We start from the raw sequence: 17,415 nt of genomic DNA, 5'->3' as shown, positions 1-17,415 counted from the left end.
TCAGCAGAGTCATTCATAAATTTTTCTAAGGGGATGTTCCATAATGTAATTGAAAACCATCCCTGGTGCCTTCTTTTCCTTCGGTAATCGGAAACTGATATTATATCATTCCGGAAACGAAACAGACGGGAATGGAAAGCGCTAGCTAGCTTACTTAGGCAAAACTTCTTGTGGCATCTTGAGTTTGTTTTTTCTGAGTGTACCGATGCATGTTAGTCGCTTTTTCAACAAGGAGGTGGCTAAAGGAGCAGCTGATGTATCAGTTTAGCACCGTACGGTTTCTTCTGAAGACCCCAATGTGAGTAATAAGCCTCACTACAACATCAGAGGAAGAAATGGAAGCATCTTTTGGTCATGTAGGTCGTTTCCCAGACGTCACTTCAGTATCAGTTGTGAGGAGTGCTTCAGCATCTGCTGAAACAAAAACCTGTACCCCGTGCCTCACTGGACTGTTTGGGATAAGCTGAACAAAAGAACAGTGACCCCTGAAACCTGGCTACTTTTGGTATATGAGGCGTGACTTCTCGCGATGCTCTCGGCAGGAGAGTTGAGCGCTCTGCGGCGCCCTGGTTGGCTAGCGCCCTCTGTGTAGGACGGCCGCGGCTCGCCAGGTGAAGAGACTCTGCTGGCGGCGCGGCGGTGACAGAGGGCGGGCGAGCGGCGCACGGGCTAGGGTGCTCGCCTGCTGACGGGGGGGGGCCGAGCCGCTCGTGTCCGGCCCCGCAAGACTCGCCTAGGCCACGTACTCGCCCCATGTCTGTTGTCCGGATTCCGGACACGCGGGTAACCGAGCACGGCCGCTCACCGCTGACGTCTCACCTCGCCTCGCCCCGACTCGCTGCACTGTACTGTACAAATCCGACGCCTCTCTCTCTCTTTCTCTCACACACACAATGTATTTATCTCTGTCTCTCTCTCTTTTAATACAAGAATAACGTTTCCAACATCGGGTACGTGACACAGCTAAATTCATAAAGCACTTGGAAAGTAAAATGATATTTTAATATAATCGCTGATAGAAGACGAGTCTCATTTCCAAACAGAAGATATATTTTTCCTATCATTAATAGGAAACATTAAATAAGTCCTCTCCCCGTAATCTAGAAGACAACCATCTTCATAAAGAAAGCATACAAATAACATTAAATATTTGCTGACGTAACTTGTCATACTTTTCACTTGTTTGCAACAGAAACAAAATTATGGTTATTGTTGATCAGCAGTAAATCACTAACGCGTTCCGGATTTAAGTGGCTGCTGCGATTTGTTAGTAACACGCCGGCTTTACTAAAGCATCTTCCACTAGGTGCGCTTGTTGCTGGGATACGTAAAATACGGCTTGCAACTGCAGCCAGGCCTGGCAGATCTGTTTCATGTCTGCTCCACCACTTTAAGATGTCATCATCATCTCCTGGGTCATTAAAATGTAGAGATCTACTTCATCTGCTGCTGCTGATCTGTTGTTTCTCCATTCCTTGAAACGATCTGTGATGACACAGTACTTGAAGTATCTATGATAATAAACAAAAGAGACAAGTAATACAGAACTGATGTGGAAATCGTCGAAACGTTCCCGTAAAAACGAGATGTTTTACGTTAATGAAATATTATATGAATTATAACATTCCTGTTTCCCTACAATACACTATCCACCAGCCATGCAAAAACGATTATGTTAATGATTGCATCTTGTACCTGCGTAAGTAACACACATTTGTCGCGCATTGCCAAGAATTTCCTGCTTTTCATTTATTTCAAGCATATTAAGATCACAGAAAGACAACCAAAGAAACGTAGAAATTTTTTGTCTGGAAGTGATGACAGTCTTTTCACAAACGAAAGTCAAAGTTCAGTTTTTAATCCTTTGTACCTTTGTTAAAAAATACATATCTGTTAGTACACATCAATTACGCTAGTTAATTATAAATCTATCGCATATCTTAATGAAACAGTGCTTTTAACTGCAGTAATTACTCATCTGACAATCAATGTCATTGACACTGCAATTTTGTTTCACCAACTGGAAGAACTAACTGGATTGTCGGTTCTTTTTCGCCTTCTAATTCATCTGTGGCCTCCTTAAATGGTCTCAGAAAATGCGCAGTTTTTCCTACAAGCTCATTATCATATCCTTGCAATCTGTAAGCGGAGTCCTTTTCCGTCAGCAAAGCAGCAGCTTCGTTATATTGAGTGTGCAGAGATTCCAGCATAGTGTACAAGCTGTTCCAGCGTGTGCAGACCTGTTGTTCCAACGATGATTTCAAAGACCAGCAGAGGCCACTTTTCTTAATGTACGCTAGCATTCTGCAGTAGTTATTGTTTATGCGATGTTCGGGGCATGATTTAACAAGAAGTTATCTTCATCGAAAGTATGGCTAAGTGCTGTGTTTATACAATGAGCAGCACAAGGAATCCTTTCGTGATTTCCCAAAGCCATTATTACATTGGCACCCAGGTCGGAGACAAAAACAAAACCGTGCAACATGTCCGGCGAAATGTCCCAATCAGCCATCCTCTCTTTAATTTCTTTCATAATAGTTACTCCCGTCTTCTTAAAGTCCGGGAATTTTGTTGTAAATAAAACATTGTTCACAAGAGACCAATCAGTATTAATGTAATGTGTTGTAAGCGTGAGATAGTGCACCTGATTATGCGAATCAGTCCACATATCAACTGTCGCAGCACATGTTTTATTAATAACTTCCGAAATAACAGAAGCCATTATGCTGTTTCGTATTGCATCAGCTTGCTCTTTGACATGTCTGCTTATAGTAGAGGGAAGTGTCATGACATCTGCCACGTTAAATTCTCCATGATGCGCCTCTAGATGTATTAATTCTTGGCCTAGTTTTTTGAAACCTTTACCGGAGTCGGCATTAAAAGATCTCATATCTTTAGCACACTTTGCTGTAAGACTATTTTTTATTACTGCCGGTATCCCGGAAGGAGCTATATCTTTGTGAGGTATCTTGCAACTGTGTTTCTTTAAATGAGTGGTTCCCGACTGGAAACACAACAATGTGGAGCAGTTTATGCACAATATGCTGTGGCGTAACAATCTTGCTACGCCACACTGGGAAGGGAGCCGAAAGAAAGGCACGCGTACACACACGCCGACTGGCGTCAATTCTGGAACAGGATAACTGTTGAATGGTAGCAAGAAAAGTACGTAGCTGCTTTATACTTAACTTTTAATCTTTGTTGGTTACACGTTCTTCTTGAGACATTTACACGATAACTCTCAAACTAGGTAAGGCTAATGGCGCCTTGCTAGGTCGTAGCCATGGACTTAGCAGAAGGCTATTCTAACTGTCTCTCGGCAAATGAGAGGAAGGCTTCGTCCGTATTGTCGCTAGCAATGTCGTCCGTACAACTGGGGCGAGTGCTATATCGTATCTCGAGACCTGCCTTGTGGTGGCGCTAGGTCTGCGATCACACAGTGGCGACACGCGGGTCCGACATGTACTAAATGGACCGCGGCCGATTTAAGCTACCACCTAGCAAGTGTGGTGTCTGGCGGTGACACCACACAATACGTACCCAGTAGACGCACTGTTTTCGTCTACAACCAACAGAAATGTACTCCGTACTTGACTTTTTAGGCCTTCCCGTTTATTCAGTGTGTAAACATTGGTTCCAATCTCACGTCTTACTGCACTGGCTGCCATGCGCTGCATGATTACAGAGAAGCCCATACTGGCTGCAGTCTCACATGGATAATGACACGCGTAATCTGTCTGAAGCTACGTGCTACGTATTCGGTCAAGACTTCTATGCTCGGTCTCTGGACCTAGTGCGGGCAGCCTACCCAGTCAGGGTGTGCTCGCCCCATCTCGTGTTTTGTGCTCGCTTACTCGGTCATGCAGGACTCTAGCACGGAGCACCGCGAGCAGTCAGTCGGCTCTGTGTGTGCTGCGAGGACGCACGGGGGTGACATTCCAGCGGCCAGTGGAACTGGAGTGCGGAAGCAGCCACCGGTCAACATAGTCTCTGCTTATGAGTCGTGTGTCTGGAATCCTGAGGAGAACGCGGGAGTTTATCTTGGCGTGCATGTTAATGGCGAGCACCTGGACTAGCTTTAAATGGTGAGTCATTTTACGGTGGAACATTTGGATGTCATTGCTCCGTGTAGCCACATTCATTTTCGCTAGTCATTCCTTCAACCACAAAGTATTATTTTCGTTATTGAAATAAGTTTGTCACTTACTCTTCTTTCTTGTCTTGCGCTCTTGTTGTCAAAACATGTATAGTATAAAAGGAACAGAAATCTTCTATAGCACACCACAGCTCTCGTATTCTCCACACCTGTGCCATCTGCTGTCCACAGATCTATGCCATCAGTGTAGTTTTCTTTCTTAGACCCGACGAGATACAGCACTCGCAACAATGTTATTATTTCTCATCTTGTCATTCCTTTAGCATCTATTCTTCTCGAATATCGTACACTTTCTCTCTGAAACTGAATATACACTGATGACGCAAAACATTACGACCGCCTGCTGAACAGATTATTTTTACGTCTTTGGAACTAAGTTCAACACTGATTCTGCGTATCAGGGATCCGGCAGTTTGTCGGTAGATTTTTGCTGTCTGCGCGCAGGTCATAAAATTCGTCTGAATAACCAGCCTCGGATTTGCGTACGCGGTGATGTCGTTGGATAGCGACCCAGATGGTTTCCGTGGCATTTACATCAGGCGAATTTGGCCACCGAGGCATCAACGTGGCTTCACTACAATGCTCCTCAGACCACTATAGCGCTGTTGTGGCTCCGAGACACGGACGATTTCACTGCCGAAAGATGACATCGCCGTCGCGGGACACGTCGAGCATGAAGGGTTCGCAGCTGTTGGCGTGTCTTCTGTTACCACCACAGGGCCCATGCGAGCGCAGGAGGATTTCTGTCGCGGCACAATACCGCTCCCACCACCCTGTGTCAGTGGCGCGCTGCCCGTTCCGAGTCGCCGTTCTCCTCGGTGACGGCGCTGTGGAGACGACCAGCGACCTGGTGTAGCAAAAATGTGACTCACACGAAGAGCCGGCGCGTTTCCATTGATCGACGGTCGAATGCCTAAGATTCTGTGCCCACTGTTATCGTAACTGACGGTGTCGCTGGGTCAACATTTGAACACGTAGGGGTGGTCTGCTGCAGAGCTCCACGTTCAGCAATGTACGACGAACAATGTACTCCGAAACACTTGAGCGTACGCCAGCATTGTGCTCTTTCTTCAGAGATGGCACAGATCGCAATCTGCGTTACGTTACAGAGCAGACAAGCCTCCGAACTCCACGTTCTGGAACAGTCTGGGACTTCCAACCATTCAGCCCCTAATGGTAGTTTAACCGTCCTCCTACCTCTTCTCGTAGATGCTCACAACAGTAGCACTTGAACATTCGACCAGCTTCACTGTTTCCGAGGTAGTCGTTCACAGCTTCTGTGCAATACTAATCCGCCCTTTGTCAAAGTCGCTTCTCTCGATGGATTTTTCCCATTTTTTGCCCCCATATTCGCTAGGACGTTCCCCCGTTCGTGTCTGCCCCACTTACATACTTTTGCTGCCGCATCACGAGCCCGCAACGCCACCAGGCGCCAGGCGGCATCCGACGTCGGAGAGGACCGGCAAGAATCTTTACGAGTACTTAATTGGTACTATGATGATTAAATTGTGTCTGCAGCTCTTGACAAGAACCGCGCTGTAGAAGGAAGGGTACAGAAAACGCTTTTCTGTTACTCCATGCCTGGTGTTCGCAAGAAAGTCGCCGAACTACGAGAAAATGGGAAATGGAAATACCAATGTGTGAATTGAACCAGTGATATGGTGTTGTGTGAGGTCACTTTCTGGCACTACTGGTGACCCCAGAAACGGCCAGCGACGCCTGCGTGCCGCGAAAGCACGCAGGGACTGCAGGTAGTTCTCCCCTGGAACCGAGATGGCGGCAGCGCCAAACGCCACGCATTCCGGACACCGAGTTGTGATGTGGATGTACGACAAACAACCCAGAGGCTGCACCGGTGGCGCCACCAGGCCAGCCGGATGACCCAACAGAAGAAAGAGGTGGCGTCTATGTCCGTGAATAGCGGGAGCCCCTTGAAAGTGTGCCACTACTTCCATGCCAAACACACTGGCGCCATCCGACGTGTCATTTCTGTCCAGCCACTTGTGACTCGTTTCCCACAACAACAAAGACTGAATTTATATATCCTAGTATATAAAAATTTATTATTGTGTGCAAAAAGCAGACATATAACACCAAACAATTAAGATTCAGTGACCTTCCATCCGTGACCAGTTCTTAAACTTCCACGAGTTCCAGCCACTGTGAAGCAATAGGTGCCTGTTGCAAGTATTTTTCCTTTATGTTGGTACTTTAATGACCCATGAGGATAAGTGCCAGGCAACGGGTAAACAGGGTCTGTTGAAGACCTGATGAGGTTTACAAATGTTGCATACTATAAAACAACTGAGGGAAGGCAATTTACACACACTGTGAATTGAGAAAACTACATTGGTTGGCCGATGACATTGTAATTTTGTCAGAGACAGCAAAGAACTTGGAAGAGCAGTTGAACGGAATGGACAGTGTCTTGAAAGGACGGTATAAGATGAACATCAACAAAAGCAAAACGAGGATAATGGAATGTAGCCGAGTTAACTCGGTTGATACTGAGGGAATTAGATTAGGATATGAGACACTTAAAGGAGTAAAGCAGTTTTGCTATTTGGGGAGCAAAATAACTGATGATGGTCGAAGTAGAGAGGATATAAAATGTAGACTGGCAAAGGCAAGGAAAGCATTTCTGAAGAAGAAAAATTTGTCGACATCGAGTATAGATTTAAGTGTCAGGAAGTCGTTTCTGAAAGTATCTGTGTGGTGTCACAGCCAGACACCACACTTGCTAGGTGGTAGCCTTTAAATCGGCCGCGGTCCGTTAGTATACGTCGGACCCGCGTGTCGCCACTATCAGTGATTGCAGACCGAGCGCCACCACACGGCAGGTCTAGAGAGACTTCCTAGCACTCGCCCCAGTTGTACAGCTGACAAAATACGCTCTCATTTGCCGAGACGATAGTTAGCATAGCCTTCAGCTACGTCATTTGCTACGACCTAGCGAGGCGCCATTACCAGTTACTATTGATGCTGTAAAACATGTACCGTCAAGAGCGATGTTCACCAATTATGGATTAAAGTTAAGTATTCCAGCAGCTACGTACGTTTTTTGTTAGTCTTATTTCCTTGACCTGTTCCAGACCTCACGCCAGCCTGCCTGAGCTAAAACGCGTGCCTTTCGGCTTCCTCTCATACTGGGTTGGCTGTCTTGCCAATCCACAACAATCTGTATGGAGTGTAGCCATGTATGGAAGTGAAACATGGACGATAAATAGTTTGGACAAGAAGAGAATAGAAGCTTTCGAAATGTGGTGCTACAGAAAAATGCTGAAGATTAGATGGGTAGATCACATAACTAATGAGGAAGTATTGAATAGGATTGGGGAGAAGAGGAGTTTGTGGCACAACTTGACTAGAAGAAGGGATCGGTTGGTAGGACGTGTTCTGAGGCATCAAGGGATCACCAATTTAGTATTGGCGGGCAAAGTGGAGGGTAAAAATGGTAGAGGGAGACCAAGAAATGAATACACTTAGCAGATTCAGAAGGATGTAGGCTGCAGTAGGTACTGGGAGATGAAGAAGCTTGCACAGGATAGAGTAGCATGGAGAGCTGCATCAAACCAGTCTCAGTACTGAAGACCACAACAACAACAACAACATTGTTATTCAATGGTATGACATTTAATCTGCAAACTGAATGCTATTCATTCTGTGAACGCAAAGAAGTATGTAGAGATAGACTGAAACAAATAGTTTACTGTTAAGAGTCTCCCCTCTGCCTTATTAAAAAATGCAATAAAATAATGCGTGATTTATTGTCTGTAACTATTGGCTGACGCCTCCGTAATTCATACTGTGAACGTGGAAAACGTGGACACGTCGCGATGGAACTTACCTCATGCGAGAGACGACAGAGTCTCCAGGTGCTGGAGTGGGGCAGGCAGCCAGTGGCGGCGCGGCTGCCACGGGGGTGCACCTGCGCCCGCTGGAGCGGGTGTCTCCAGTGGCTGGAGTGCTGGACCGAGGGAGACATCGTGTTAGCGAGGAGGCCAGGGGGGACTACTGCTAAGGGATTGTCATTCTTAACAACGGAACACACATTGCCGGTGACTGTACAGTGTTCACAAGGTGGATGCCTTGTCTTCGAGCTAATCAGTTCACACACTGATTCTCCTCAGTTTCTCATAACAATTCCTTTGCATACCAAAAAACATTTTGTATTAAATAGTACGTAAATGAGAGGTACATACAAAAGTCAATAGTTATAGTGGAGAGATACAACTATTGTGCAGCAGAGTTTGAATACATAAAAACAACAATAACACAGAAATTACAACTAGAACAAACTTTAAATAAATTGATGGGGCACTGCAGTCACTGAATGATGTTCCCAGTTCGTGTGCCGCGAACGGGGTGTAAAGCCACAGGTGGAAAACGAGGAGAGCAGCTTTTGAACCGATGGGGAGGACGTTCAGAGAAGCAAGGGGTACAAAATTTGCGATATTATGAAGCCATTCCAGTGAGCCATTTAATTGCTGTTAAAATTATTATCAAAGAAACTGAAACATTTCCCAATATCTGGATTTCATTCATATTAGCCAATGAGCACGCTGACTGAACTGGCGAAAGTTGAATATCATTTGACTATAAAGTTTAAGTGTCTGCGTAAGACCAGTAAAGAAAACAGAGACAATGTATATATACATTTACGCCTGACAAGGGGTATAAGTGCAGATATTGTCATCATTGGTACCTTAACATCTACGTACTCCTGAGTGTTAGTTGTTTTTCCTCTGTGTCTAACAGTGTTCCCAAAAATAAGTCACATAATTTACTACCGGATGTTATTGCATGGTCACAACTGCGGCAGCATTAAGTTGACTACACCTGTCAGTATAGACTCACCATGTGCATCCGCGTGTCCACACTTCAGCACCTGCCTTGCTGCCCAGGGGAAAATAAGAGTTAATGCCCTGCTCTCGACACATGTACTTGGACATACTAACCAACCTAAAACCATATTACTCGTAATATCTATTATTATTAGACTGTAAATGAATTACATACCGCATAATGTCGTGCGTTGACTGACCTCAGTCATCAACAAAAATATCTGCAGTCGTACCCGTATACCCTGTGCTACATACATACATACACTGTCCAGTTACATTAATATGCTCACCTATCAAAACCCTGAATAGGCTAAATAACCGCCGTTCGCAGCATGGACAACTGCGAGACATGCAGGAAGAGAACCAAGGACGTTCCGAAAGGCACCAACAGGCACGTGCTGTCATTCCGTGGCCATCTGCGCTGGGTTTCTCAGTTGACAATCCGTAGCACAGACTGCCTGATCAAAGTGGTCCCGTAGATTCTCGTTTGGTTTGAAACCCGTGAGTTAGGTGGCGAGGGGATTACAGTCCACTCATCCTGATGCTCTTCACACCATCTACATGTATTGAGAGCTGTGTGAAACGTTGCGTTGTCCTACTGGTAGATGCAATCATGCGGAGGGAAAAAAAACTGCTTGTAGGGGTGAACATGGTCCCCAAGGATAGATGAATACTTTTGCCGATCAATTGTGCCTTCCAGAATGACGAGTTCATCCAGCGAATGCAACGCAAACATTCTCCAGAGCAGAATACTCCTTGCTCCAGCCTAGACCAAAAATGGTTCAAATGGCCCTGAGCGCTATGGGACTTAACATCTGAGGTCATCAGTCCCATAGAAGTTAGAACTACTTAAACCTAACTAACCTAAGGACATCACACACGTCCATGCCCGAGGCAGGGTTCGAACCTGCGACCGTATCGGTCGTGCGGTTCCAGACTGTAGCGCCTAGAACCGCTCGGCCACACCGGCCGGCAGCCTAGACCTTTCCGATGTTTGTTGCAGGGTGTTTGCTTTCGGAAATTTCGCGCTGATCGACCTTAAAACGTGATTCATCTGAAATGGCCTCCTGCCGCCATTGAATGTACACCTACTCCTGGTGCTGCCATGCGGATTCCATCCTTTGTCACTGATGAACAGCAGGACCATATGCACCAACATTTGCTGAATGGTCGTTGAATAAGCACTGTTGACATCCCCTTAGTTCATCTGGGTAGTCAACTGCTGAATGGCTGCACATCTGTCAGTCCATGCACATCCGTGCAGCCATCATTCACCACTGTCATCGATGGCACGCAACGCACCACGGTTTTGGATGGCGCCATTATGCCACGCACGTTGTGGTTTAACCAGGACGGTGAAATATTTCTTTTTATGTGTAAATAAATTTAAGTCCCAAAACTGAAATAATTTATGTAAACCTACGTCAGAAACGTCGTATTTTTGTATTAATACCGCTTATTGTTTTTAAGTTGTCTTATAATGTAGAATTGTAATTAATTTTTAAATGTGAGAGAGCATACAGATGTTAAAACTAGCGAAAGAGAGCAATTGTATTTTTTAATTGATAATAATGCAATAGATACAGCGCAAGCGGGGTCAACAATCAAATTTTATTCGATCAGCCGCGCTGGAAAGGAGCGCAGCGAAGTCTCTCTAACATTTTCCTCTGCAAGAGGCTTCCAGAACAGTAAGACTGGGGAAAATGACAGTAGAGTTGCCTTCAGATGTCTACTTATATATAAACATGAGCGGAGTCTGGACCGGTCTCTCTCTATATCTCTCTCTCTCTCCCGAGGCCCGCTCTCTTCCGGTGTCTCCGCTCTTGACGATCGCTCTTAATGATCACTCTCTCGAATGGTTTTGTGGCAGACAATTGTACTTGAAAGATATTTTCAAGGTGTGTAAAGTACCTATCTATGTAAAAGTATCTGAGCCGTGGCTGGCCCATGCTATGAACTGTATTAAATCTTCGTTCCGACTCTGTGTTTACTCTCCCGCGGTTATCGCGATTATGCTGTTACCCTCCCCTTCTGCGGGTGGCAGCAGCGGTGTGTATCGATATTCGCACCTTGGACTATCTTTGACGTGGCGCTTATAGTTTCCGGCTGGGCTGTGTGCGGGCAGTTGGTCGGTTGGCGTGGAGCAGCGAGGAAATCTCCACGGCGCGACGTTTGGTCGGGCCCACTGGCGGCCTCTGTGGTGTCACCGCCAGACACCACACTTGCTAGGTGGTAGCTTAAATCGGCCGCGGTCCATTTAGTACATGTCGGACCCGCGTGTCGCCACTGTGTAATCGCAGACCTAGCGCCACCACCAAGGCAGGTCTCGTGATACGAGAGAGCACTCGCCCCAGTTGTACGAGAACCTAGCTACCGACCAGATGTACGAAGCCTTTCTCTCTCATTAGCCGAGAGACAGAATAGCCATCAGCTAAGTTAATGGCTACGAACTCGCAGGGCGCATTCTTCTATTCTCGGGAGGACGCATTGTTGCTCTTTTTGTCTTCGTATCGCTCTCAGCCCCGAGATGGTCGCTCGCCGGCTGAGTTGCTCCACGGTCGTCCTCATCGCACCTTGATGTCTTTGCTGCATCCGCCGCATCAGGTTCCTGTGCAGCGGCAGACTCCTGCTTTTGCTCCGGGCGACGTTGTATTTTATCGCAACTATCGAGGTTCACGGCGTTGGCTCGCAGGGCGCATTCTTCGCTGCCTCGGCCGCGCGATGTATTTGGTTTTGGGGGCCTCTGGTGAGGTGCGTCGGCATCTCAATCAGCTGCGCCTCTGTCGTCGCTCGGGTTCTGCCGCTCCCCGTCTGCTTTCAGCGACGGTGCCGTCCGGTCAGCGCCCTGGGGACCCATCTACTGGCTCGCCTCATCCCCAGGTGTTACCGACGATGCCTTCCATTTTGCCCCATGGCGACGCGCCGCCGCCGCCGCAGCAGCAGCAGCAGCCGCCGCCGCCGCCGCTTGTTCTCCCGCCGGCGCCGCCCGCATTCGACGCTTCTGTTGCAGCCGCCAAGCGCCTCCCAGGGTCACGCGCCGCCGATCGCTTCCCGTGACCAGCTGTCCTCCGCCATGGAACTCCCGCCCGCTCCGGACCACATGACGTCATCGCGCGTCGGCTACCCCGACGCAATGGAGGTTTACGGCTTCTTCACCAAGGACATTGGGGTATAGTGCGAACGAAACAACTTGCTCGTCGGCACTGTACTTGGTTCGGAATCGATGCTGCAATGGTATTCAACATCTGACATCCGCGCCGTTTTCGCCTCAGTCCAACGGTGCCGCTGAACGATTGGTCCGGACTTTCAAGTCCCAGATGTTGAAATTGAAAGAGTCGCATTCTCGGGAGGACGCGTTGTTGCTCTTTTTGTCATCGTATCGCTCTCAGCCTCGAGATGGTCGCTCGCCGGCTGAGTTGCTCCACGGTCGTCCTCATCGCACGTTGATGTCCTTGCTACTGTTTTACGTTTTGTTGCTACGCAATGGCCTTTGTCAAAGTCTCGGATCGAGGATCCGTTGGTTCGCCGATTTTTTGCTCACAAGGAGAGACTTTTTGTTCGACGTGGTGTTTTGTTGTTGCGTTCTGATAATGATCAGTCCAGAGTCGTGGTCCCACGTTCGTTACAGTCCTCTGTTTCGAATATGTGTTCTTCGTGCCCGGCGTGTGCCGAACAACAATCCGCACCGCCGCGGAAAGTCTTTGCGTGGCCAAAAGCCACTTCCCCTTGGCAACGCTTGCACATTGATTTTGCTGGTCCATTCTGGAATGCTCGATGGTTGGTTCTGGTCGACGCCTTCAGTAATTTTCCTTTTGTTGTCCGGATGTCTTCCACGACGTCCTCCGCCACCATCCAAGCGTTGTCTGCTATCTTTTGCATTGAAGGTCTTCCGCAGACTATTGTTTCCGACAATGGCCCACAATTCATGTCCGCAGAATTTCAGTCATTCTGCCAGGCCAATCGTATCCTGTTCCAGTACTTCACGCCCGTCTGCGTTAGTCTAGCTTGCCTTTTCAGCCATCTCAACTTCACGGTGTCGGCCCAGCTACCGACACAACAGCCTCTATGTGGTTTCGGAGTGAGGTGGCGCTGTTCCCATTGCTACGAGGTTCGTGGCTCACCGGTCCTGGACATGACAGTGTAGTTTTGACTTAATCTACCAGCAAGTCACGACTGTTCACATTGTGTCGTTTGGAGTTCGTTGTCGGTTGTTGGGATAGTCCGGCGAGCAACAACGTGTGTTTTCAAGTTGGCAAATTTTAGAAACGCTCCGATGAAGTTTAACTATACTTGGTTATTTGAATTGAAGTGCACCAGCGGAATCTTCTGCCTTGTGGCCGTTAACGTTCCGGTTACCTGCCCTGGCCGTTGACGTAAATTCAGGCAGCGTATTTTCCACATCGTGTTGTCGCTGTCCAGCACGGTGTGGAGTTTGACAGCTCAATGTGTAACTGGTTGTGGGCGCCAATACTTTCTACGTTGTTCCATTGAAATCCCTGTTATGTGCTGGTCGGGTGAAGTGGAGGTTATCTTGTCGGTGGGTCCGTCGACTGTCTGTCGGTTGGGTTGTCGTCGGATCGACAATGGTTAGGCCGACTGCCCGTCTCACCTAAGCGAGCGTCAGTGTTTGAATTCTAGGCCGACCCTCGGAACTTCCGAGCTCCCTTGGGTGTACTGCCTTATCTTGTTTGTTCTTGTTGTTTGAACTTGTATGGCTTCTAGCCGATTTTTAGATTAAGGTTGTTTTGCCCTTAAAGCGTCAGGTGGTTTCGGATTTCAGCCTAATTTAAGAACTGTTCACGTAAAGCCTTTGGCATTTTTAAAATTAATGTTATTGAGTCTTAAGTGTTGGGCTATCAGCCGATTTCGAGTTTAAGTTGTTTGCTCTTAAAGTGTCAGATTCTTTGGGCCTCCAGCCTCATTAACGAACTGTTTCCTTTTAAATTTCTGATTTTGGTTGAGTTTTAAGTTATTGGCTTTCAGCCGTTTTTACATTACAGTGGTCTTGCCCTTAAGGCATGAGATTGTATGGCGCATTCAGCCGCTAATTAAGTTCCAAAACGAACAGCTGAGTTTTTTAAAAAAGTTTTTCTTGGCTCTTGTAATGTTTGATCAAATAAAAGGTTGTATGTTCGAGTGTAACTGACAGCCACTTATTTTGGCCCCTTTCCACAACTTAAAACTACCTGTCCTGCCCTGCAGGTTTAGCAGGGCGTCTCAATATCGCCAGCATATGAACCTGGCCTGCCAACTTTTCTATGTCTCACGTAGGAGAACTGTAAGACTGCTGGACATATCGTTTGCTGTCATATCATTCTTTTTACTTTGCTGCTTGTTTTAATTAACAGCACTCCAGTTAATTTCCTCTTATCAAAATTTATTTTTCAATTACCACTAAAGAGCACCACTGAAAATAGAGAAATCTTTCCTTTTTGGAAATACACCAACAAGGGAACCTCCCCATCGCACCCCCCTCAGATTTAGTTATAAGTTGGCACTGTGGATAGGCCTTGAAAAACTTAACACAGATCAATCGAGAAAACAGGAAGAAGTTGTGTGGAACCGTGAAAGAAATTAATAAAATATACAAACTGAGTAGTCCATATACAAGATAAGCAACATCAAGGAGAACGCGAGCTCAGCAGCGCCGTGGTACCGTGGTTAGCGTGAGTAGCTGCAGAACGAGAGGTCCTTGGTTCAAGTATTCCCTCGACTGAAAATTTTACTTTCTTTATTTTCGCAAAGTTATGATCTGTCCGTTCGTTCATTGACGTTTCTGTTCACTGCAATAAGTTTAGTGTCTGTGTTTTGCGACCGCACCGCAAAACCGTGCGATTAGTAGACGAAAGGACGTGCCTCTCCAATGGGAACCGGAAACATTTGATCGCAAGGTCATAGGTCAACCGATTCCTCCACGGGAAAACACGTCTGATATATTCTATACGACACTGGTGACGGCATGTGCGTCACATGACAGGAATATGTTGTCGACCCACATAACTTGTACACTTAGAGAGTGGGTAAAAAGATTCTTCTACCTTGCCCGATTTAGGTTTTCTTGTAGATGTGATAATCACTCCCAAAATAGTGATGAGAACATAAGAATTTGTCACATAAACTGAAAATAAAAAATTAAACTTTTTACTCGAAGGAAGACTTGAACGAACTTCTCGTTCCGTAGCTGCTCTCGCTAATCACGGGACCACGGCGCACCTAGACTCCCATTGTCCTTGATGTTGCTTATCTTCGCATGGACTACTCAGTTTGTATATTTTACTAATTTTTTTCATAGTTCCACACAACTTCTTCCTGTTTTCTCGATTGATCTGTGTACAGTTTTTAAAGGTCTATCCACTGTGCCAACTCCAACTTATAACTAAATCTTAAATCTGAGGGGGGGGGGGGGGGGCGATGGGGAGGTTCCCTTGCAAGAAGAAATGCAGATGATAAACAGGTATTCATTGGACAAATATATTATACTAGAACTGACATGTGATTACATTTTCACGCAATTTGGGTGCACAGATCCTGAGAAATCAGTACCCAGAACAACCACCTCTGGCCGTAATAACGGCCTTGATACGCCTGGGCATTGAGTCAAACAGAGCTTGGATGGCGTGTACAGGTACAGCTGCCCATGCAGCTTCAACACGATACCACAGTTAAACAAAGAGTAGTGACTGGTGTATTGTAACGAGCCAGTTGCTCGGCCACCATTGACCAGACGTTTTCAATTGGTGAGAGATCTGGAGAATGTGCTGGCCAGGGCAGCTGTCGAACATTTTATATATCCAGAAAGGCCCGTACAGGACCTGCAACATGCGGTCGTATATTGTCCTGCTGAAATGTAGGGTTTCGCAGGGATCGAATGAAGGGTAGAGCCACGGGTCGTAACACATCTGAAATGTAACGTCCACTGTTCAAAGTGCCGTCAATGCGAACAAGAGGTGACTGAGATGTGTAACCAATGGCAACCCATACCATGACGGTGATACACCAGTACGGCGATGACGAATGCACGCTTCCAATGTGTGTTTACCGCGATGTCGCCAAACACAGATGCGATCATCATGATGCTGTAAACAGAACCTGGATTCATCCGAAAAAATGATGTTTTGTCATTCGTGCACCCAGGTTCGTCGTCGAGTACACCATCGCAGGCGCTCCTGTCTGTGATGCAGCGTCAAGGGTAACCGCAGCCATGGTCTCCGAGCTGATAGTCCATGCTGCTGCAAACGTCGTCGAATTTTAGTGTAGATGGTTGTTGTCTTGTCATATCTGTTGACCCAGGGATCGAGACGGGGCTGCACGATCCGCTACAGCCATGTGGATAAGATGCCTGTCATCTCGACTGCTAGTGATAAGAAGCCGTTGGGATCCAGCACGGCGTTCCGTATTACCCTCCTGCACCCACCGATTCCATATTCTGCTAACAGTCGTTGGATCTCGACCAACGCGAGCTGCAATGTCGCGATACGATAAACGGCAATCACGATAGGCTACAATCCGACCTTTATCAAAGTCGGAAACGTGATGGTATGCATTTCTCCTCCTCACACGAGGCATCACAACAACTTTTCACCAGGCAACGCCGGTCAACTGCTGTCGTTGGTTCGAATCCTGCCTCGGGCGGGGATGTGTGTGATGTCCTTAGGTTAGGTAGGTTTAAGTAGTTCTAAGTTCTGGGGGACTGATGACCTCAGATGTTAAGTCCCATAGTGCTCAGAGCCATTTGAATCATTTGTTGCACGTTGACGTCGAAAATAGGCGATTTCCTTTTCATTGTGTTGTCGCCTCTATGGGTTGTCTACAGACGTGAACTGCTGTAGCAGTTCCACTTTCACCATTGTTGTCTGAATGTGGCTATTGTAAGGGAGTATATAAATATGTTTACGCACATTGTGTGCTCAATGTCGTGACTACTGCAGGGTTGTCAGTAGACCATGTATATTGCATCAGTAGTTAAAAATTTAAAGCCACTGTTATGATCGGGGTAAGACATTACGATGTATCACACTGCCAATTATTCTCTCAGTGTAGTCCAAAAACAAAGTAGTAATTTTTTAGCAAGGGAGCTATGCTAAGTAAGCCACTTGACAGAAGTTTGTATGTAATATGTTGACATGCAGAAACAGTTGTCAGACGAGTAGGGTGATAGTATAATTAGACATATATTTCATGAATGAGCTAATGATGAAGGAGACCTAGTCATGGCAAAAGAAAATAAACATTTAAAAGTTCTGCAATTCATTCCATATACTATAGAAGCAATACTTAATGACACTAACCATTAGAGATGTTCACATATCAAATGATGACTTTCGTATTGGAGGTGCGGGACATTACTGGGCTATGAATTTACGATTGATTCAACATGAAGTCTATCACGTAGATCCTGAGGTGGGAACAAAAGCT

The 17,415-nt window shown here is 46.5% G+C and overlaps 1 protein-coding gene across 1 annotated transcript in view; it reads right to left on the bottom strand.

The window, feature by feature from the left end:
• The window catches only part of LOC126425225 (ankyrin homolog), a 119,175-nt gene that overhangs the window by 14,446 nt on the left and 87,314 nt on the right, over positions 1-17,415 (bottom strand). The window contains exon 6 of the mRNA XM_050088182.1: positions 8,004-8,123. Within this exon, the coding sequence (XP_049944139.1) occupies positions 8,004-8,123 (120 nt within the window). The remainder of the gene's footprint in view (positions 1-8,003; positions 8,124-17,415) is intronic.

Source organism: Schistocerca serialis, chromosome 10 (genome assembly GCF_023864345.2).
Source record: "Schistocerca serialis cubense isolate TAMUIC-IGC-003099 chromosome 10, iqSchSeri2.2, whole genome shotgun sequence".
Taxonomy (NCBI): domain Eukaryota; kingdom Metazoa; phylum Arthropoda; class Insecta; order Orthoptera; family Acrididae; genus Schistocerca; species Schistocerca serialis.
The sequence above is the reverse complement of the archived record's forward strand: the minus strand, read 5'-3'. Positions and strand labels throughout refer to the sequence as shown.